Source organism: Schistocerca piceifrons, chromosome 7 (assembly GCF_021461385.2).
Source record: "Schistocerca piceifrons isolate TAMUIC-IGC-003096 chromosome 7, iqSchPice1.1, whole genome shotgun sequence".
In the NCBI taxonomy this organism is placed as follows: Eukaryota; Metazoa; Arthropoda; class Insecta; order Orthoptera; family Acrididae; genus Schistocerca; species Schistocerca piceifrons.
The window spans coordinates 390,839,115-390,861,962 of record NC_060144.1 but is presented as its reverse complement, the minus strand read 5'-3'; the positions used below and the strand labels follow the sequence as shown (position 1 = coordinate 390,861,962).

At 41.4% G+C, this 22,848-nt stretch overlaps 1 protein-coding gene across 1 annotated transcript in view; it reads left to right on the top strand.

Moving 5' to 3' along the window:
- LOC124805731 (venom carboxylesterase-6-like) overlaps positions 1-22,848 on the top strand; it is an 84,649-nt gene that overhangs the window by 36,072 nt on the left and 25,729 nt on the right. Inside the window, exon 7 of the mRNA XM_047266302.1 lies at positions 3,765-3,982. Within this exon, the coding sequence (XP_047122258.1) occupies positions 3,765-3,982 (218 nt within the window). The remainder of the gene's footprint in view (positions 1-3,764; positions 3,983-22,848) is intronic.

Genomic DNA, 22,848 nt, shown 5'->3' with positions numbered 1-22,848 from the left:
CCTCCATCTTTCTCGTAACTATGAAGTACATATAATTTGAAAGCAATAGTTTTTTTCGAAGGGAGACAACTTAAAAACTGATCACAGCTGGCAAAATGATAAAACGTACCAGTAATACCCTGTCACACAAAATTAACAACTAGTGATGAAAGGGATCCTCTGTAATTATAAAGAATATCCACTGACTTAGCTCATTAATCTGCAAACGACTAACCATGTTCTTCTCATTCACACTGATATAATTTACAAATCAGTGTACATGTCTTCCAGAGATGCCAGAGTTCTTTCGTGTTGGTTCAGTACGTAAGACTGGCTGTCAATGACCCGATCGCTCGTAACTTGGATTCCCGCAATAAGATTTCAGGGAGACAAACGTATTCAACATTAATATTAGAGGATCGTCATTTTGGCCATCTAGGCTTGTGATACTAATTTTGTCCCCGGCTCGTGGTCTTGCGGTAGCGTTCTCGCTTCCCGCGCGCGGGGTTCCGGGTTCTATTCCCGGCGGGGTCAGGGTTTTTCTCTGCCTCGAGATGACTGGGTGTTGTGTGTCTCTCATTATCATTTCATCCTCATTTACTCGCAAGTCGCTGTAGTGGCGTTAAAGAACTTGTGGAGCGGCGGCCGAACCGCCCCGCGAGGGGTCTCCCGGCGACCAATGCCATACGCTCATTGTTATCATTATTATTATACTAATTTTTAACAATATATGAGGAAACAAACATAGGGGAAGAACTTGCAGCTGTACTACATTTCAGAAACTTATTCGAAAGGTGTTACCTACTGGTGACACGTGAAATTTTATAAATTTAGTACAGCTGCAGGATCATGACGAATGTGTTTCTTCAGACATTGTTAAAAATAATTTTTGAAAGCCTCAATAGACACACTGACGGTCGTAATAGTAACGTTGGTTACGTTTATCTCCTTGAAACCCTATGGGCAGAATCCAGGTAAAGTTCTGAGCGATGGGGTCGTCGGCAGAATGACATAAGGAAATTTGGATCTGTCTTGGAAGCGTGCTCGGATAGCCAAAGTTGTTAACGTGATTGCTCACTCCAAACAGAACATTCGGTTTCGAGTCCCGGTCCGCCACAAATTTTCATGTGTTACCTAAAAGGTTATATCTTCGTTTCTAATGCAGCTAATGTCAGAAAGCTTCAGGAGTTGTTAACTGTTTGAGTGTGAGGAACTCTTGAACTTCACGATCTCATTGCAGTCCAGTTATTTTGGCGCGCTATCCTAATTACCTTTACGACTCAGTTTCCTGCAAATCAGTATACATATATGTAAGAAATACGTATCTCGCCCCTGTAAAGCAAATGTTTTGACTGCTTTATGGTAGTCCCTGTCGCAACACGTCTAAAGTTCCATAGTCTCTTTGTCGTTGAAACTGAGACCTTTCAACTGTAAGACATCGTCATCAGTGCAGGAAGAGCTAATGGAAATACAATACACAAAACCATATTATCTTTTCTTTACATAAGCTGATAAAATGTTAATCAGTGATTAGGACAACAGGCCAAAGAGCGATGTAATCTGTCACGCTCGAATTGCTGTCATCGCACTATGTCAGCACCAGTCATCCTTCAGAAGTTCATCGGTAGAATTGAGGCCTGTTATTTTCTTTTAAAAATATGAATCACTAAGGTTTATCCAGCGCCAAAGTGGAATATGATTTGTTATACTGTAGTCTACATATGAGTTGTCACAGTCTGTGCCGAAAACCCCTGCTATCAACATGTGGTTGAGTCCTGACATCTTCCTTTCAGGTTGCGTCTTGTACATCTTTTTAATTGCAACTGTAATATTTTGGATTTTCTAAGGCAATGTTTACTTTTGGAACTATTTTGTTTTTCCAAAGGGTTATCTGAGAGATTACTCTTTGTCGAATAATTTTAACACGTTTTCTGCAGGAGATGGATTATGACAGGCACAGCATATGTTGCACATACCGTATTTTACGGACTATAAGACATTACGCGCTATAAGACACACTTTAATTTTCAAGTAATATTTTTAATTAATATTTTTACCACTTTTATTGTTATATTATACAGCCAAACTAAAAAAATTCTTAGTTTATAAAACCGAAATGAATTTTTGAATTCCTTAAAATTGTCATCTGGACTTTCTTCTTCTTCTGCATCTTCCCCTTCGTTGTTATCTTTGTTATCTACGTATATAAGAGGGTCTTCACTGCCATGAAGAGCGTTACATATGCCGCAGTTCTTGAAAGATTTAACAGTAATATCTTCTCCCACTCTAGATCACGACTATTTTATCCACTGACACACTTGTTTGATTGTAGGTCGTCTTAAACCTCCCTTCGGCTTGAATTCATGTTGGGTTTCATTCGTCATCCATTTGTTCCATTCCTCTCTCATACATACTTTAAACTGTCTACTTATCGAGACATCAAAAGCTTGCAATTGTGAAGCAAGAGCAAGCTTGGTACTTCCCTATCTTAATCTCTCTTCCACAGAATTTTTCAAACGGCTATTTGACTGATTTTGCACAAGAAGAGAACTTTTCTTCAGTAAAGCATCTATCCTTCTCTCCCTCGCTCCGTTAATCTGTAATTTCATACCAGCCTCGTCCATCAACCCTTGTCATGTAGATAAACAACAACAGTTGACAATATTTCTGAAGGTTTTGCGGTTGAAAATGATCATTGGATTAAGTTTATTACCGTCAGCATAACATAAAGATACAAGAGTATAGTGCTTTTTGCATGTCCTTCTTATTATAGTTACAATTTTAGCAACTTTCGTGGCGACAGTTTTGTTACTCGGCACATCAAATGTCAGAGGATTTTCGTCCATATTCACTGTTTGGTTTAGTTACGCACCGGTTTTCTTTCAATGCTGAATAATTATGGGATGAAAAGATAATATTTTCCCTTCATCCTCTTGTCGCATTTTCTGAGATATTTTGGTTCTGGTTCGCACCCTAAGTCCATGACGCTTCACAAACTTTTGCACCAATCAACTCCACCCTTCAGGTCTGTTAAGTTTCACTGTAGCCCTAGGTTACAAGAATGTTTTTGATTCGTTTTTGGATTATATCCAGTGCCATTTTGGCGGTGTCTATGAATCCATTTCAGTACGTCATCTTCTAGCTATGGCCATTTTTCATTCAGCCCTCTGTTTTCACGCTTAGGCTTCCTAATGTTTTTTCACTTCTTCTTTATTAGCTTGTCAATCATGAATGGCTTTTTTCTGTTGGTGGAGGGGCGAAATGCCTCTCAGCTGCTCTGTTTCCACGTTCTTCTGCATGTGTTATTACTTTCAATTTATAGGTCGCATCATACGAACACCTTTAATTTTTTTCAAATTACCAAACTAGCTACAAACAAAAATGTTATACAGTTGCCGATAACACAAATCACTTCCAACTCAAATTTAATGGCGCCGTAGACTGCAGTGACACATCGTAGCTTAGAAAGAGTTGTGGGTTTGGCGGCGTGGCATGAAAACAGTGTTATCAAGCTGGTGAATCCCCCCAAACCACGTTCGTCGCATTGGTGCACTGCTGCCACCAGTTGACTCCAGTGTTGCCAGATAGAGGTACCGCAGCGTCTGATATATGGCCATTTTTAAGACAGGCAGGAATTTTAAATAAAACGCTGGACGTTTTTACATTAATTTCGAGTATAAGACGCACCTGAATTTTGGGCGCAATTTTTCGAAGAAAAATGTGCGTCTTATGGATCGTAAAATACTGTTGTAATAAAATACATGTAAAACGACATGCTTATCCAGGGATGAGACATTTCACGGGCAACGCACATGTTGTTGCAGCGTCCGGAATGCAGACAGACGAAGCCTACGCAGCGGACATAGAGAGCTTCACACTGCTGGTGGGCTCCCAGCTGCCGTTACCAACTGTGGAGCAACAAACCGAAGCGGCAGTAAAGGTGGAGGATTTCTACTTTGGAGAAGAAGGGTTCTCCGTGGACAATACCCAAGCTGTTTACGACGTAAGTACTGTCTTATTGTAGACGTTATCTGCTTTCCCTCGTAGTCGCTGCGTTCAAATTTACAACTTCTTGATGCTATGTATATGCTTTTAAATGAGTTTTCCATATAGTCACAATTCCCCTCCTACGTGTGTTCTTAGCTCTCCACTATTCAGTGGTTAAACTGCATAACTTTTAGTGCTGAGCTATCTAGGCAGCGATTTCTAGAGATATTATGACGGAAGTCGTCTGCGTCACACAACTATATAAGTTAATAAACCCTTTGTTTTTGGAAAAGGAACTACTGCGGTTGGCCTGAGTCATGGAAATAGATCTAAAAATTAATAAAGAACTAGGGAGAAAATAGGACGCATACAATGACGGCTGAAATAGACGTATGCCTGGAAGAGTAAACGTGTTCACGTTCCACAAAAAATCCAGTTTAGAGGTCTACAGTACTTGGGAAGGTGGAAAAAAGGGAATAATATACTCAAAGTATGAAGAACATTCACCGCTGAGAAAAGAAGACTATCCGACAAACGAGTTTGTCCCTGCGTTTCACAGTACCTCAAATCACACCTCTCTCCCACGTCCTGTGCATCTCAATCTCGTCCGTCCCCCACCCCACAACTTTTTCCTACTGTATTGGAAGTTTCCCTGTTTATGTTTTGTTCTTCTCTTACAACTACTGTCACTGTCATTGCAATCTTGTCTCTTACTTTATCCATTCCGCTTCCGATAATACTAACCATGGCTTCAAATATGCTAAGCTAGCCTACAAGTATATCATTCTAAATACCTATTACAATTATTATAGTTGCCGGCCGCGGTGGTCTAGCGGTTCTAGGCGCTCAGTCCGGAACCGCGCGACTGCTACGGTCGCAGGTTCGAATCCTGCCTCGGGCATGGATGTGTGTGATGTCCTTAGGTTAGTTAGGTTTGAGTAGTTCTAAGTTCTAGGGGACTGATGACCACAGCAGTTAAGTCCCATAGTGCTCAGAGCCATTTGAACCATTTAAAAATTATTATAGTTATTACGGTCAGTTACTATTATTGTTATTACTATGATTGTTTTCTAATATTTTTGGCATGTGTTCTTCCTGGTGAAGTTATACTGAGGTGGTCAAAGTCATTGGATAGCGATATGCACATACTGAGACATTGGTAGTGTAACACACATAAGGAATGAAAAAGCAGTGCATCGACGGAGCTGTCACTCGTACTCAGATGATTCAGGTGAAACGGTTTCCTACGTGATTATGAGTGCCCAGCGGGAATTAATAGACTTTGAACACGGAATGGTAATTGGAGCTAGACGCTTGGGAAATCAGTAGGGGAGTCAATATCCCACGATCCACAGCGTTAGAAGTCTGCCGAGAATACCTAATTTCAGGCATTACCCTCCGCCACGAACAGCAGAGTGCAGACGAGCTTCACTTAACGACCACGAGCAGCGGTGTCTACGTAGAGTTGTCAGTGCTAACATACAACCAACGCCACGCGAAATAATCGCAGAAATCAATGTGGGACGCACGACGAATGTTTCCGTTAGGACAGTGCTGTGAAATTTCGCGTTGGTGAGCTATGTCAGCAGACGACCGACGCGAGTGACTTTGCTAATAGCATGATGTAGCCTGCAGCGCCTCTCCTGGGCCCGTGACCATAACAGTTGGACCTTAGACGTTTGGAAAACATGGCCTACTTAGACGGACACCGATTTCTATTGGTAAATTCAAATGGTTCAAATGGCTCTGAGCACTATGGGACTTAACTGCTGAGGTCATCAGTCCCCTAGAACATAGAACTACTTAAACCTAACTAACATATGGACATCACACACATCCATGCCCGAGGCAGGATTCGAACCTGCGACCGTAGCGGCCGCGCGGTTCCAGATTGTAGCGCCTAGAACCGCCGGGCACCCAGGCCGTCTTTATTGGTAAGAGCTGATAGTAAAGTTCGCGTGTTGCTCAAACGACACGAAGCCACCGTGCAAGTTGTTGGTGGCTCTGTAATGGTGTGGACTGTGCTTCCGTGGAATGGACTGGGTCCTCTGGTCCAGCTGAACCGGTCACTGATTGGAAACGTTTATGTTCGGCTATTTGGAGAGCATTTTCAGGCAACGACAGAATTTTTTATGTATGACAATATATCATGTCACTGGGCCACAATTGTTCGCGATTGGTTTGAAGATCATTCTGGACAATTCGAGCGAGTGATTTCGCCAGTCAGATCCAGTAGAAAATTCATGGGAAATAATCGAGAGGCCATTTCCTGCACAAAATCCTGCACCTGCCGGCTAAAGATGCAGCATGGCTCAACTTTTTGTAGGGGATTAGTTGAGTCCATGCCACGTCGAATTGCTGCACTACGCCGGGAAAAAAAGAGGTCTGACACGACATTAAGAGATAACCCGTAACTTACCTCAGTATAAGAGAAGGGCTGAAGGCCCTAATCTGGTCAGGTTAAATAATGCAATAAATAAATTAATATAACTAAAGAGATCGGCTGAAGACACTGCTAATGCACAAGAGCACAAATTTGAGCTACTGAGTGTTATATTTTTGATTAAATCTGTAAATTGTAAATCATAATGATGTTATTCGTATCGTTTTCTGGGAATTGTTATACCATTTTTTTAGCTATGTGATATTTCATATCGGTACAAAATAGTTAATAAGTCTGTAAAATTGTTTACTTATAACTTTGTCTCTCCTGTTGTGAGTTATAGTTGACTTCATCAGAAAGAACGTGTAAAATCTGCATAGCAAGTACGCAACTTTTACAAAGTTACATCAGAGACTAGTATACTACAGGCGATAAATATAAGAAAGAACGAAAAATGTTACAGTACTATTCAAAAATAAACGCTCTCAATTGTTTATGTAGGAAGAGAATTAATAAAGTGTTTCTGAACTTCGGTGATCATTTTCTTTTGCATTACGAAACAAAAGATTAGGGAATCACAACTTTTCACATATATAAACTAAAACTCAATAAGGGTAAAACACACACCAATGAACTATGTGATTTTTTTGTTTAGTGTAGTCACATCACTAATAAAACTATTTTGGGTTTTCGCTTTCTTGAAAATTCACTTGAAGCCTTTCAGAGTAATATTTATTTATAGCATGGCTGTAACTAACAACTTTTTTTTTATTAAAACCGGGGTCCATTGTAGTTTCCTGTCAACTATAAGTTGGCAGCAATTGCCTCTCTACCTCTCGTTTTGAAATGAAACGTTTAAAAAATCTGCATTGACGTGGTTTTCGTTGACATTGTCACCTGCTCCCTACATGTATTTCATTGGATGTAGATTTTGACACCTCCTAAAAATAAAAATGCACAAACGTTTGTAGAGAAATAAAACAAAATAAAAGTAGTGCTGACCGACAATGTTTAACTTTAGGGTCGAAGTAATGCTAATTTATTATAGCTATTTATGTTGTTACAAGGTAAAACGAACCAGTGGCTGTAAGAAATTTACAGCCTTTCATTCTACATTTTACATTACATTTATACACTACTAATGTTAAGGCATTCCCTAAAATTTTACCAAATTCTAAGTGTAAATCTTTTGAAATTACACTTTTGCAATACAATGCTACGCCACAAATGTAGTATTTTAACATGTGATGAATTTTCTGGTGTGTAATCAGGATCTGCAATCAGAGTCATCAAAAAAACGGATACGTGTTATCATTAACATCCTCACCAAACTGCCATCTCTGTACTCGATCACAAGATATCGATTCCACTGTCACGTTGACAGTGTGACACTGCACTGTTTTTATACAAAGAGAAGAACATATAATATGGTAAGGCAAAACAATGTAAAATGCTTTCTAGGAGTGCAAATGGAACAAGTTTTTTCCAGGATGTACAGCAGCTGAAGTCCCTACAGGTAGCGTGGCCGGACTAATTTTCATTATACTGAAGATTATGACTTTCTTCCACGAATCCTTTCACTTTTCTTCCTTCCTTCTCTTACTTTTTTCTGCCACAGAATACCTCTGTTTCGTTGGTGTCACCGTATCACCATAGAAAGTACTGGTATAGCTCTTCGCAGTGTAACCAACGACGCCAAAATTATAGCTGAAACCAAACAATTTGAATGCAAATCAGCAAACAACATTTTTTTGCTACTTTTTGTCAGTGACTTTCCATGTTTTTAACGCAAAAGTACTTAGAGTAACTATTAATTTTAATTTCCGTTGTGGAGCATAGGTTTAATTTTTCAATTGCATTCTGTAATCCAGGGAGTAGAGCTGGCACTTTTAGATACTACCTTTTGTAGAGCTGTGGTTCTTTTCAGCCAATTACCAGGAGATTTGGTACTGGAGAAGAATGGTTCCCTTGGAAATAAATTGGGGCGAATTTCAAGTTCTTACATTCGCATGATAATCGAGAGAAACACGAGATACCATGGAATTATTTAAATTTTATTTGGTGCAACGTTGTCCACTATGTGAGACAAAAGTTAAAATTATGTACCTTTGTACATATTTACGAGTATTATTTCACACTATCATATATGTGTGTAAATATGGTGATAGGGAGAATTTAATCAACTGTTAACAAATCATTACTATTTACGTAATCGCCTGCGCTCACGGACGCTGTTTTGTTGAACATCTAGTATGGATTCCTCACTTTCTAGGATTGGTTAAAATTAACGTTAACATTTTAAATATTTGGTTGGAACAATTCCTCTGTTCAGGTGAGACTTGAATTGTCCTAATTAATTCAACCGTGAGGCTGTAACGTTTCACAGCGTTTCATTGCGTTGATTTGATTTCGGTGTTGTGTAGTATCTCTGAAGATGATCTGAGATGCCTCCATGTCTGAACATAAGATGGCGAAGATTGATCTCGTCTACTTATTTTAATTACAGATTATTCCGGGCGGATTATTACGAATTACTCAACCAATGATCTGCGATTTTAAAAGAATGGGATCAATGTCAGTAATAATAATAGGAACGAAGTGTAATTATTTCACTCACTCAGAAAGACATGGCTCCGGAAAACTGGCGGCTGCCGCTCAGTGTCGTCGTAACTGCCGTCTGTGTCACGTCTGCTGTGCAGCGAGCTACGTTAATTTAAGTATTAACTGTATTTTTCTTACTTGTCACTTCTTCTTCCGTGTGCTTTTGCTTTTAGGAAGCTTTAATTGTCGAGTGCTAGTAATAGTGTTCCATAGATTTCGTGTTTGTTTTGAATACAGTCAGAGAGAGTCCCTTTAGTCAGCGACAGTGCCAGCAGTGCTAGTGTTTGTTTTGAATACAGTCCAGAGACAGGTAGTTCTATTTTCATTGTTTTCTACAGGAAGTGTCTAGTAACCACAGTTTAGTCAACTATCAGCCGCCTTTAGTGAATTAGTAGTCTAGTTAAAAGTTGATTAACTCTCTACAGTAAATTGATTTCTTAGGATGGATAGGATGTGTGACTGCTGTGTACGGACGCAGGAGAAGCTGGCCACTGTTTGCGAACACCTGAACGTGCTGACGGCCGCGGTCAGCCGTCTTCAGGCTGCTGCCTCGGAGTGTCGCGGCAGTGGGGAGTCTGGTGCGTCGCATGGTACACCCCAGGTGTTACATGCTTCACCCACTGTCCCTGCTGTCGATACATCTTCGCGGGTACCGGCGCGGTAGGGGCCACCCTCTACCCAAGAGGAGTGGCGGGTTCACCGGCGTTCGCGGCGCACGAGGCGGAGGGTCAATGTGGAGGCTGGTTGTGTGGCATCGCCCGCTCTGCCTGTGAGTGGACATGTGGCCGCTCCTTCAGCAATGTCCGAGCAGGTACACGGGGGAGGGGTTTATTAGTGATTGGGAGCTCCATCGTTAGGCGGGTGATGGAGCCCCTTAGGGAAATAGCGGAATGGTCGGGGAAGAAGGCCAGTGTTCACTCTGTCTGCTTGCCCGGGGGTCTCATCTGAGATGTGGAGGAGGCCCTGCCGGTGTCGACAGAGAGGACTGGGTGCACCCGACTGCAACTTGTTGCTCATGTCGGCACCAGTGATTTCTGCCCTCTGGGTTCGGAGGTCATCCTCAGTTCATACAGGTGGTTCGCGGAGTTGGTGAAGGCGGAAAGCCTCGCTCGTGGGGTGGAATCTGAGCTAACTATTTGTAGTATCGTTCCCAGTACCGATCGCGGTCCTTTGGTTTGGAGCCGAGTAGAAGGCTTAAACCAGAGGCTCAGACGATTCTGCGGAGATCTGGGGTGCAAATTTCTCGACCTCCGCTATCGGGTGGAGAAATGTAGAGTCCCCCTCAATACGTCAGGCGTGCACTACACGCAGGAAGCGGCTACAAGGGTAGCGGAGTACGTGTGGAGTGCACATGTGGGGTTTTTAGGTTAGAGAAATCCCTCCCTAGGCCCGACAAGACGCCTCCTGAGACGAAGCAAGGTAGGAGTAGGCAAAATGCAACAGGGAATAACAATATTAATCTGCTAATAGTAAACTGCAGGAGCGTCTATAGAAAGGTCCCAGAACTGCTCTCATTAATAAACGGTCACAATGCCCACATAGTACTAGGGACAGAAAGTTGGCTGAAACCAGATGTAAACAGTAATGAAATTCTAAACTCAGATTGGAATGTATACCGCAGAGACAGGCTTGACAGTGAAGGGGGAGGCGTGTTTATAACGATAAGAAGTGCAATAGTATCGAAGAAAATTGACGGAGATCCGAAATGTGAAATAATTTGGGTGAAGGTCACGGTTAAAGTAGGCTCAGAAATGGTAATTGGATGTCTCTATAGGCCCACTGGCTCAGCAGCTGCTGTGGCTGAGCACCTGAAAGATAACTTGGAAAATATTTCGAGTAGATTTCCCCACCATGTTATAGTTCTGGGTGGAGATTTTAATTTGCGGGATATAGACTGGGAGACTCAAATGGTCATAACGGGTGGCAGGGACAAAGAATCCAGTGAAATTTTTTTAAGTGCTTTATCTGAAAACTACCTTGAGCAGTTAAGCAGAGAAGCCACTCGTAGGGATAACATATTAGACCTTCTGGTGACAAACAGACCCGAACTATTTGAAACAGTTAACGCAGAACAGGGAATCAGCGATCATAAAGATTTTTCTGTTTAGCAAAAGTGACAAAAAGCAGATTTCAGAGTACCTGATGGCTCAACACATAAGTTTTGTCTCAAGTACAGATAGTGTTGAGGATCAGTGGACAAAGTTCAAAACCATCGTACAATATGTGTTAGATGAGTATGTGCCAAGCAAGATCGTAAGAGATGGAAAAGAGGCACCGTGGTACAACAACCGAGTTAGAAAACTGTTGCGGAAGCAAAGGGAACTTCACAGCAAACATAAACATAGCCAAAGCCTTGCAGACAAACAAAAATTACGCGAAGCGGAAAGTAGTGTTAGGAGGGCTATGCGAGAGGCGTTCAATTAATTCGAAAGTAAAGTTCTACGTACTGACTTGGCAGAAAATCGTAAGAAATTTTGGTCTTATGTCAAAGTGGTAGGTGGATCAACACAAAATGTCCAGACACTCTGTGACCAAAATGGTACTGAAACAGAGGATGACAGACTAAAGGCCGAAATACTAAATGTCTTTTTTGAAAGCTGTTTCACAGAGGAAGACTGCACTGTAGTTCCTTCTCTAGACTGTCGCACAGATGACAAAATGGTAGATATCGAAATAGACGACAGAGGGATAGAGAAACAATTAAAATCGCTCAAAAGAGGAAAGGCCGTTGGACCTGATGGGATACCAGTTCGATTTTACACAGAGTACGCGAAGGAACTTGCCCCCCTTCTTGCAGCAGTGTACCGTTGGTCTCTAGAAGAGCGTAGCGTTCCAAAGGATTGGAAAAGGGTACAGGTCATCCCCGTTTTCAAGAAGGGACGTCGAACACATGTGCAGAACTATAGACCTATATTTCTAACGTCTATCAGTTGTAGAATTTTGGAACACTTATTATGTTCGAGTATAATGACTTTTCTGGAGACTAGAAATCTACTCTGTAGGAATCAGCATGGTTTTCGAAAAAGACGATCGTGTGAAACCCAGCTCGCACTGTTCGTCCACGAGACTCAGAGGGCCATAGACACGGGTTCCCAGGTAGATGCCGAGTTTCTTGACTTCCGCAAGGCGTTCGATACAGTTCCCCACAGTCGTTTAATGAACAAAGTAAGAGCATATGGACTATCAGACCAATTGTGTGATTGGGTTGAAGAGTTCCTAGATAAGAGTACGCAGCATGTCATTCTCAATGGAGACAAGTCATCCGAAGGAAAAGTGATTTCAATTACGAAATTGTAAAATTACCATTTCTTAACTTAAATAAGTACATCAGTTTCGAGACGTGTCAAGCCACTAGAATGAAATTTTAGAGGTGACAAAAGAAAATTTATTGTGACCCAGCGGACTAATGCTTATCTATTCACGTCGACACGTGTACGAGAATTCTATTATCAATAAAAAATACTCTATACTTAGATTCCAAGGGGGAGGGCGGGTGGCAGGCAACCACACCATTCCCCCCCCCCCCCCCCCCCTCCTCCCGTGGCGCACCCGAAAGGCCGTACATATTTCAACACAAGATACAGAGATTTCACGTGTGGGATTTTCTGACAGGAAATTAAAGTCAGATGAATTGGTTAGATACGTGTGAAATCTGTTTTCCATTTCACTTATTATTCTGTTAAATACTCTAACGCCCTAGCTCAGTTTCTTCGCACAGAGTGTAACTTTCCATGGGCACAGCGACAAGCTTTAATATATTTTGTGTGGGATCTAAAATTTAAAATCCTCTCTCACACCGGCCTGATTTAGCTTCACTGATCAGGATAGTAAAAACATGCGTATATTAAGGGAATTTTCATTGACAAAGCAGGCTTATCACATTCACACAGTTCAATGCTGTTCTATCCTGATTAAATTCAGCTTAACTTAAATTCCATAAGGCAGTGAAGCAATTTCGAAGTCTCAGTGCGACAAAAATTGTCAGTCGATCTCCTGGAAACATTTGTAATAATTATTAACTTTCGGTGATCACATGGGGAAGACCGGAGATCTGCTGGTAAGACCATGTTAGCCTATTTATTTGAAGTAACTGGATATCTTGAGCATACAAAACGGCAGGTTCGTTCAGTGTAAATCAGACGTTCCCCACTGATCCCGTCCAACACAGCGTAGTAAGCAGACACTGTCAATAACAATCAGTTAAATAATACGCGAAAACACTTACTTTAGTTTAGTTCATGTATTAAATTCCTTCTCATACAGAATCTCATCAAAAAGGCGACTAGCCCAACAATACATCCATATACATCCCTCTTTCACGACTAATCGGCAAGAAGTCCCCTATTCTTTTCATAAGAGAAAACATAGGTAGCAGAGAAGCTATTCCATGGAGTAAATGGACGCTCCAAGGAATAATTGGGCTTGAAACTACTTTGCATTGATAATCTTTAAGATAAGAAGAGATATTTCGAGACATGTACTGAGTTATATAATTTATAAAATTTCTGAAAATATCCCGGAGAGACCGCTGCAAGAGACATTACAAAGCGACTCATATATACATTATTTCTCAGCCACACAAGGTTTATCCTGGAATTCATTTTTAGTTACACAGCAGATCCTGTCAACTGAAATGGCGACCAACAATCGGTCGAAAAGAATAGCAACAAAAACTCCATTGGTTAACACGAGCGGGCTGTGAAGACTGCAGCTGTGTAATCCAAGCAAAATGATATTACATAATGGAGGGGGAGGTAGAAAAAGTCACATACCTCACTCTCGGATAATTTACAAACTACCATTTTTCTTCTTTTTCGTGCTCAGTTTTAGGCCTATCTCGTCACACTCTCCTCCCAGACCTGAGGAGCAAGCCACGGTCGCGAATTCAATGATCAGGCTTCAAGCACTCTGAAGTCTATGTTTCCACCATCGGCCAATATTGTAACAGTAAAAAGATTATCGCATTACATAATTTTCCAACATCATTGACTTAGTGTAGTTGAAAAGTTCAATAGTTATTGCATCATTCCATTGTGACTTCCCATTACTTGTATTACTTCGACTGTGATAGCTATGGTGCCAATGAATACGGTAAGTATTGTGAGAAAATGCGTTTTTTTTAACCTCAAATTAAACTTATACTTTTGCCATAATACAACGTATGCAGGAGCTCTCAAGCTATACTGATTTCACAGTATTTTGGAACATTCCTTGGTTGAATTTACTCTGATCAGCGAGAACGTTATGACCACCGACGTACTAATGACGTAATACCGTCCAGATGATAGCAGTGTCACCTGCCGAGGAATGAATGCTAGTCAGACTAACATTCTGCATGGTGTCTGTTTGTTCTATATCATGTCTCCCTACCACTTTCGCGCAAAGACGCTCTGAGCGTGTTTTTTAGGGAATTGACTAGTTTCAACCTGGGACCTGCTGCTGGTTAGGAGACGCCAGATCACACATGACATGTAGAATTCAGAAGAGTTCAGTGAGGCTAGCGATGATATAACCAAATACTTAACGATTTCAGCGTCAGCTCCACTGCACTCCCTGTAAAAGAATGTTGATACTAATAATTTAGTGGAAGGGGTTCAAGGTTTTCCTATTTTTAGTTAGCTGGTAAAATAATGTCGAAAAAGCAGTTAAGTTTACCATTGGAAATTTTATTCTACTCACAAAATATTGCTTATAAATTGCACTATTGATAAAAGGAAATGTTTTAATACAGGATGGTAAAAACCAACTGCGTTCAACAAAAATGTGAACGAATATTTCCTGAGTGGGTTTCCAAGTTCTACAATGGATTGAAGGATGACTTATGCCATATCACATCTATAATCTAGGTTTAAATTAAGTTTCACAAGAGAGAAAACTATCAAAATGGTCTACAGTGACCCTCAATTATCTTTAATTACTTATCTACCTTGTCGTAAATTACAGTGGCTGATGTGGCTTCTCAAAAACTATATAACAGAAAAATCATCGCGTTTCAGATTTTAACTTACGTAGCAAATGTGAATACCATGAGCTTCAATTGACGATCGACACTAGTATTACGTAAAAAGAGGATGTAACAGATGAGACTTCTGCAGTTCTGAGTGAAGCCTTATGCACTCAAAAATGCGGCATCGAGTGCGTTCATTACCCTGTCTGTGTTCGTCAGGGGGCGGCGGCCGGCGCAGCTCTGCTCACCTCGCCGTCTCGGAAGCAACTCTCTCCTACCTTCTCCTTACTACTATTTACCGAAGTTGGTTTAAAAAAACTATCTGGCTGTGTTTTCATCTGACCAATCAGGGTCTCAATGTTAACCTTAAGCTCCGCCTACAAAAATTCTCCCTACCCAATGGGAAACGTTATACTTTTCGTCGTGGGGCAATGTTTTTAAAGTTTGCAACATAACAGAGACGCGAAAAAGTCTCATGCTAAAACTTGCAGTTGGGGTGACCCTTTTTGTGTTATCGTAAGATCTATACTGTTCTGGAGGGCTCTAGCTTTTAACATGGGCTGGGGGGGGGGGGGGGGGGGGGGTGGTCCTGACGTAACAGAGACGCGAAAAAGTCTCACGGTAAGGCTCTAGTTTTTAACATGGGCTGGGGGGTGGTCCTAACGGTTAGCTGGCGACGTGGGTGTCCGTCCCTTATCGTAGGGCCTTCTAACTTAACATGGTTCTCCTCTCGGCTTCTGTTCTCATTTCTCCCCTCGAAACTGCGTCTGTCTCACGGTGGGAAGGTATGACATGCATTTAGGCATTCTTGTGTTAGTCTGTGGTATTCCATTTGCTCACTCGTTACTCGTATTACTTTGGTTAATTTAAGGTCACGATTTATTCGGAGCTATGTGACATACTACTGGATTTGCTTATCATGTCAGGGTTTTCATGGAAGGTGTTGGATTTGCCTGACACCTTACATATCACCACCCTTCGAACTTAATTTTTGCACTGAATTTAGGCAATGATTGAATCGTTGTCTAAGTCGGTCAAAAATTATTCCTTTATCTAAATTTTGTTGCCTACTGTTCAGCCACATTACTCGGGTTCTATGTTAGTTTGTATTACTAATTTATATTTTTATATTCTTCCACATTATTCTCAAAAATGACAAGAGAAGAATATTTTTATGTTATTATTAATTTTTAATAATTTTCTTTCTTTATTTAAGTGTGAAGTTTGTTTTTTAAGAAGTTTGTTATCGAAAGTGAGGAGTGTTTCACATCGATTTTCGTAGAAATATATTTTTTTTATAAATGTAGTAATTAAGTAAAATCTATTTCTAACACCTTTCCTAAATATCATGTACAAGTAAAATGTTTTTTGTTTCTAGACACTCATTTCAACATTGTTACAATAACAAATAAGAATTATTCCCAAGAAATGCTTTTACAAAGAAATATACATACACAAGTATTGAGATATTATCCTAACAGATGTTACAAATGTTAAAAAAAGGGAAATCATCCAACAAGATAATTTTTTATTCTTTGGTTTTATAAGGAGAAAATAAGTAAAATATAGTTATTCTTTTATTTTTATGAGGAGAAAATAAGTGGCATATAGTTTTAGTGTTAATTATGCCTTACTTTTGTTCTTTATATACTGTCCATTTCAAAATTAATGACTTATTTTTATCGATAGTCTATTTTCTACTGAAGTCCATAGTCAATGACTGTTATTTTTTAGTTTATTAGCTGTCTGGTGTGCTTAACTTATTTAGTTTTTCACACATTTCTTTTGCACAATTCCTACATCACATAATTTGATGTCACACATTCACACAATCATATGAATGTTTAATCATGAGGTTGGCGAATGTTTTCGCACAAAGGTGATGGACTTGAGCGAGATGGATGTGGGCAGTATTTGATGTACAGCTTTGTTCGTCGTTCCTTGTTGGCTTTGCAAGTGTGTGTTGCTGTTGTGGAGGTCCCATAATGGAATGGAGCTGTGAGTCCAGAATCTCGTTGTTTACTGGCTTTGTATGCGTGAAAGTCATCGTTATGTGTCACTGAAAGTGGTCGTTATTCGCTGTAATACTTCGCAAACGACTAGTTTACAATAGGATAGGGATTTGGGAAGGTATGTCGTCTATTCTTCACCCATCTTCTTTCTTGGTCTCAATCTTGCGAATCTTCAACTCCTGTTCTTCCTGCTTTTTCTCTGCTTCTTACTTGCTTCTTGGTTCTTCTCTGGGCAGGATATGGAAATATTTATTGATAACTAGTCGCTTTGAAGTTCTCCTCTTAGTAACAGTTTGATAAATTGTTTGGGCGTGTCATTTTTACTTTGTGGAAATTTTCTTCAGTTTCGTGCATCAGCGTGCTGTTTAATAGCAGTAGTGTGACTTTTACCCCTTTTTTTTTGCCAGTGGTGGCTTGCCCAAGCCGTCTCCTCGTCGGGTCGTTTCTTGCTCGCTCCACTGAGTGGGGGCGGCCGGCGTCCTGGGGTTTACGAGCGGTGAAAGTCCAGTGTTTGCTTGTCAGTCCCAAGACCCTCATGGCTTTCAGTGTTCTGTCACTACAGGGTTCCCCTTAGCGGGCAGATTTACTGCTCACTTCCGATACAAGGGCCTTCTGTTGGTCTCGCTGTCCTTTCCCTTCTCTTGACGCTTCTGCCTTGTAGGAATCATGTCCTACTAATTACGTCCTTTTCTTTATTGATACTTCTCGTGTTGCAACTTGTGGGTCGTTGCATCTGGTCTTTGTTGGAGTTTTTACAATGGTTCTTACAAAAAGTTTTACTTATAATCATTTAACATATGTCTAGTACCAACATTGTTTTACGCCTTCTTAAAAAGCTTTACAAATTTCGGCGCCCTTTCCATGTTACAATTCTAAGACATTTTGAGCCTTAACTTCTACAAAAATCCTCAAATTCGTTTTTTTATTTTTTGTGTAGTGTCATGGTGTATAGCATTTTAGTATTTCATGCTATTAGACTATCTACGCTTAATCCCTTCACCTTAATCTATGGTACTATTGGTGTTATTTTTGTTTTTGTTTTTATTGAACCTACTTTTTTTCCCACCTTCCTCTATCTTCATTCTTCTTTCTCCTGACAATCTTATCTGCAACATAATCTTGAAATATTGTGCTGATTACTTACCAGTAATAAAATTAATCTTCAGACTTGTACTGAAAGTGTTTAATACTGCCAGTCTTAGGTAAAAATACCTCTGCTTTATCTCGTAAAATACCCTCTAATTCTCTTTTACTGTGTTCCAAAATACCTTGAACTTCTTGCAATTTTTCGTCGATTTCTTTATGAACTTCTAACATGAGTTGAGGTGATTCCCACTTTTGTGCATACCATTCTAATTATTTATCCTCTTTATCTCATGTCATTCTTAATTGTTTGTTTATAACTGGTATTTCTTCTAATTTTAGCTGTTGCTCAAAGAGACATGTGACATTCCCGAATGTTACGCTACCTTTCCCCATATCTATTATCGCTCATCTCTCATTTAAAAAATCTGCACCTATAATCAAATCTACAGTCAGTTTAGGTATAATCACAAGATTGGCTTCGATCTTTTGATCTTGACACGAAAGAGTTAACCTTGTTTGTCGTGTAACTTCTGCAGCATTGTCTCTAATAGGACCTCTTACTTTAATCTTACGTGTTTTCAGAACTGGCAATTCCTCATTGGCGTTACACTGCATGAGTAAATTTTCTGAGATCGCAGTCAGTTCACTTCCGCTATCAATTACAATATTGACTGGGATATGCTTTACCATGGCCTTCACAACTGGTTGAATTTGAAAGGGTTGGTTCTGTTGTTCTTTTTCTTCTTGCATCAACGAATCCTCCACTGAATCATACATGAGTCTTTTTAGGAATTTCCCTTGTGAATTCGAACTTTCTGTAGGATAAGCTTTGACTGCTACTTCTCTCTCTTTTATTTCCTCTTCTCTATTTCTTCCTTCATTTACGCTTTCTTCAACATCCTCTATTTTTTCCTCATCCTCGTCTATCTTCTCCTTCTTCGTCGCTACTTCCATATAATCGCATCTAAATGCTCTAATTATCGCCTCATAACTTCCTTCATTATATACATTGGGTTGTGTCTGTGTGCGATTTGCAGGGGGGATGGGAAGGATTCCCCCCCCCCCCCCCCCCCTCTGCATCAGACCATCCCTTCCTCTGGGTTTAGTTTATGCATCCCAACCTGGGATGTTTATTTCCCACGCACTGGAGTAAAACTTTACATATAATATAATTTGTGGAACCGAACACTGAAAGTTTTTAATAAGTCTGTAAGTAAGCTGTTTATGTTTTCTTATTGGCAGCGTTACATAGCGCTCTGTATGAAAATCACTGGCTGTGCTGTGTGCAGTCTGTGGCTAGTTTGTGTTGTTGTCTGCCATTGTAGTGTTGGGCAGCTGGATGTGAACAGTACATAGCGTTGTGCAGTTGGAGGTGAGCCGCCAGCAGTGGTGGATGTGGGGAGAGAAATGGCGCAGTTTTGAAATTTGTAAAACTGTATGTCATGAACTGCTATATATATTGTGACTTTTGAACACTAGTAAGGTAAATAAATTGTTTGTTCTCTATCAAAATCTTTCATTTGCTAACTAGGCCTATCAGTAGTTAGTGCTTTCAGTAGTTTGAATCTTTTATTTAGCTGGCAGTAGTGGCGCTCGCTGTATTGCAGTAGTTCGAGTAACGAAGATTTTTGTGAGGTAAGTGATTTGTGAAAGGAATAGGTTAATGTTAGTCAGGGCCATTCTTTTGCAGGGATTTTTGAAAGTCAGATTGCGTTGCGCTAAAAATATTGTGTGTCACTTTAGTGAATGTTTGAGTACGTTCAGTTTTACTCAGCTGTTTGAAAAGCAAATAATGTAAGAGGTTTATCAGCACAGTAATTCAGAAATTTTTGTAAGGGGACGTTACAAGTCTTACTATTTATACTATTAATATTTTTCACTTTTCTATCATCATATTAAGTACAAATTTTCATAAATGTGCCTCTACTTTTTGAATTCCCCTCCTATACCTGAACCCGTATGTAGATGATTTTGTAAATAAGCTTTACCTATAATGTACTTTTAAAGATATAACGAGGGATGCATTTTCTGATAGTGCATACGCGTCAATACTGAGTTTCGGAATTGACATCTATTTATAAATAGCTGTTTAACCATGCGTAATGCCACGGTCCAAGCTAGTAACATATATAATTCTACTAATCCCCTAAGACATCCCCCCCCCCCCACTTGTAACTGCATAAATCGCACCCTGGGTTGTGTGCCCACTCATAACTTATTTTCAACTTCTGTCGACTGCGCATTATCCTCATTGAATTCGCTTTCCCTGGTTTCCATCTCAAATAGTTCTACAATACTCATTACTTCGTCCCTTCCTCCTACATTCGTTGTGCATGCCTCTGGTAATTCATCTTCCTCGTCAGTATTCTCCCAATTAATTTCGTCCCAACAAGATATTGTTATTTTCTTGTCATCGTTTTCATCTGGTCCCTGCGGATTTATTTCTTCCTTCTTCTCTTCTCGTGATAAGATTCTTACTTCTCTGTTCAAGGTGCTGCAATTGTCCTGGGTCGGTGCGTCATTCTCTTTGGCATCGGCGCTTAGCTGTCAATTCGAACGTTTATCGGGGTTTGGTGGTCTTACCTCCACCTCTTCTATCTGTATTCTCTTTTCTTGTTCAGCTTGTTGATAGTGGTTTCTTTGTTGATAATTTGTCGGTCTATCGGTTCTCCAGTACCCGTTCCGGTTGTCGTTATTCCCTCTGTAATAGTTGTTGCCGTTCCTGGGTGAATTATAGTTACTGCCATATTCTCTTCTAAATCCATAACCGGTTCTTTGTTGGAATCTATTGTCGTTTCTTGGTGCGAAGTTATCACATGGTTCGCAATTATTGTTTCTTCGTACTGTGTCTTGTGGATTCCACTGCTTTTTGCTTTCGTTTTCACGTGCGCTTCGTCTTTTTCTTGCGTCATCTTCCGAAAATATGAACTCTAGTTCCCTTAGAATACCTTTAAATGCTTCGACGTCATTGCCTCCGCGACCTACTAATGATTGTTGGCATTTCAATGGTAGATTCATCGCGCATAATTTAATCAACTCTCCGTCACTGTATGGTACATCTAAGCATTGATTTTTCTTTGCCATTAATTCGAAAAATTTCACGGGGCTCTTCTCTCCTGAATTTTCAAAATATGGGTTCTGTAATAATTCGTACTTCACTCTGTTCTGTGCTTCGCTGGACCAATATCGTGAGAGAAACTTCTCTCTGAAATCTTCGTACGATCGGCATGTCGTTGCAACATTCTGCATGGTTTCTGCGACTGTTCCTGACATGTGTGCACATATAAAGTCTAATTTGTGTGCTAGCGACCAGGGTTCTGGTAATCCTACTCGGAATTGATCAATAAAAGTTCGCGGATGTAATGAGTTTCCTTCTCGAAAGTGTCGAAATTTTCTGATTGTGATGAAATGATCGTTGTCGTACTTCGTCATAGTTCCATATGAAATTCGCGATTCTTCGCCACTTTTGTTTCTGATCATTTCTCCCGTCGTTCTTTCCAGTTGTGGTAGATGGTTCAAATGGCTCTGAGCACTATGGGACTCAACTTCTGAGGTCATCAGTCCCCTAGAACTTAGAGCTACTGAAGCCTAACTAACCTAAGGACATCACGCATATCCATGCCCAAGGCAGGATTCGAACCTGCGACCGTAGCGGTCTCGCGGTTCCAAACTGTAGCGCCTAGAACCGCACGGCCACTCCAGCCGGCTGTTGTGGTACACTTCTGGAAATGGAAAAAAGAACACATTGACACCGGTGTGTCAGACCCACCATACTTGCTCCGGACACTGCGAGAGGGCTGTACAAGCAATGATCACACGCACGGCACAGCGGACACACCAGGAACCGCGGTGTTGGCCGTCGAATGGCGCTAGCTGCGCAGCATTTGTGCACCGCCGCCGTCAGTGTCAGCCAGTTTGCCGTGGCATACGGAGCTCCATCGCAGTCTTTAACACTGGTAGCATGCCGCGACAGCGTGGACGTGAACCGTATGTGCAGTTGACGGACTTTGAGCGAGGGCGTATAGTGGGCATGCGGGAGGCCGGGTGGACGTACCGCCGAATTGCTCAACACGTGGGGCGTGAGGTCTCCACAGTACATCGATGTTGTCGCCAGTGGTCGGCGGAAGGTGCACGTGCCCGTCGACCTGGGACCGGACCGCAGCGACGCACGGATGCACGCCAAGACCGTAGGATCCTACGCAGTGCCGTAGGGGACCGCACCGCCACTTCCCAGCAAATTAGGGACACTGTTGCTCCTGGGGTATCGGCGAGGACCATTCGCAACCGTCTCCATGAAGCTGGGCTATGGTCCCGCACACCATTAGGCCGTCTTCCGCTCACGCCCCAACATCGTGCAGCCCGCCTCCAGTGGTGTCGCGACAGGCGTGAATGGAGGGACGAATGGAGACGTGTCGTCTTCAGCGATGAGAGTCGCTTCTGCCTTGGTGCCAATGATGGTCGTATGCGTGTTTGGCGCCGTGCAGGTGAGCGCCACAAACAGGACTGCATACGACCGAGGCACACAGGGCCAACACCCGGCATCATGGTGTGGGGAGCGATCTCCTACACTGGCCGTACACCACTGGTGGTCGTCGAGGGGACTCTGAATAGTGCACGGTACATCCAAACCGTCATCGAACCCATCGTTCTAGCATTCCTAGACCGGCAAGGGAACTTGCTGTTCCAACAGGACAATGCACGTCCGCATGTATCCCGTGCCATCCAACGTGCTCTAGAAGGTGTAAGTCAACTACCCTGGCCAGCAAGATCTCCGGATCTGTCCCCCATTGAGCATGTTTGGGACTGGATGAAGCGTCGTCTCACGCGGTCTGCACGTCCAGCACGAACGCTGG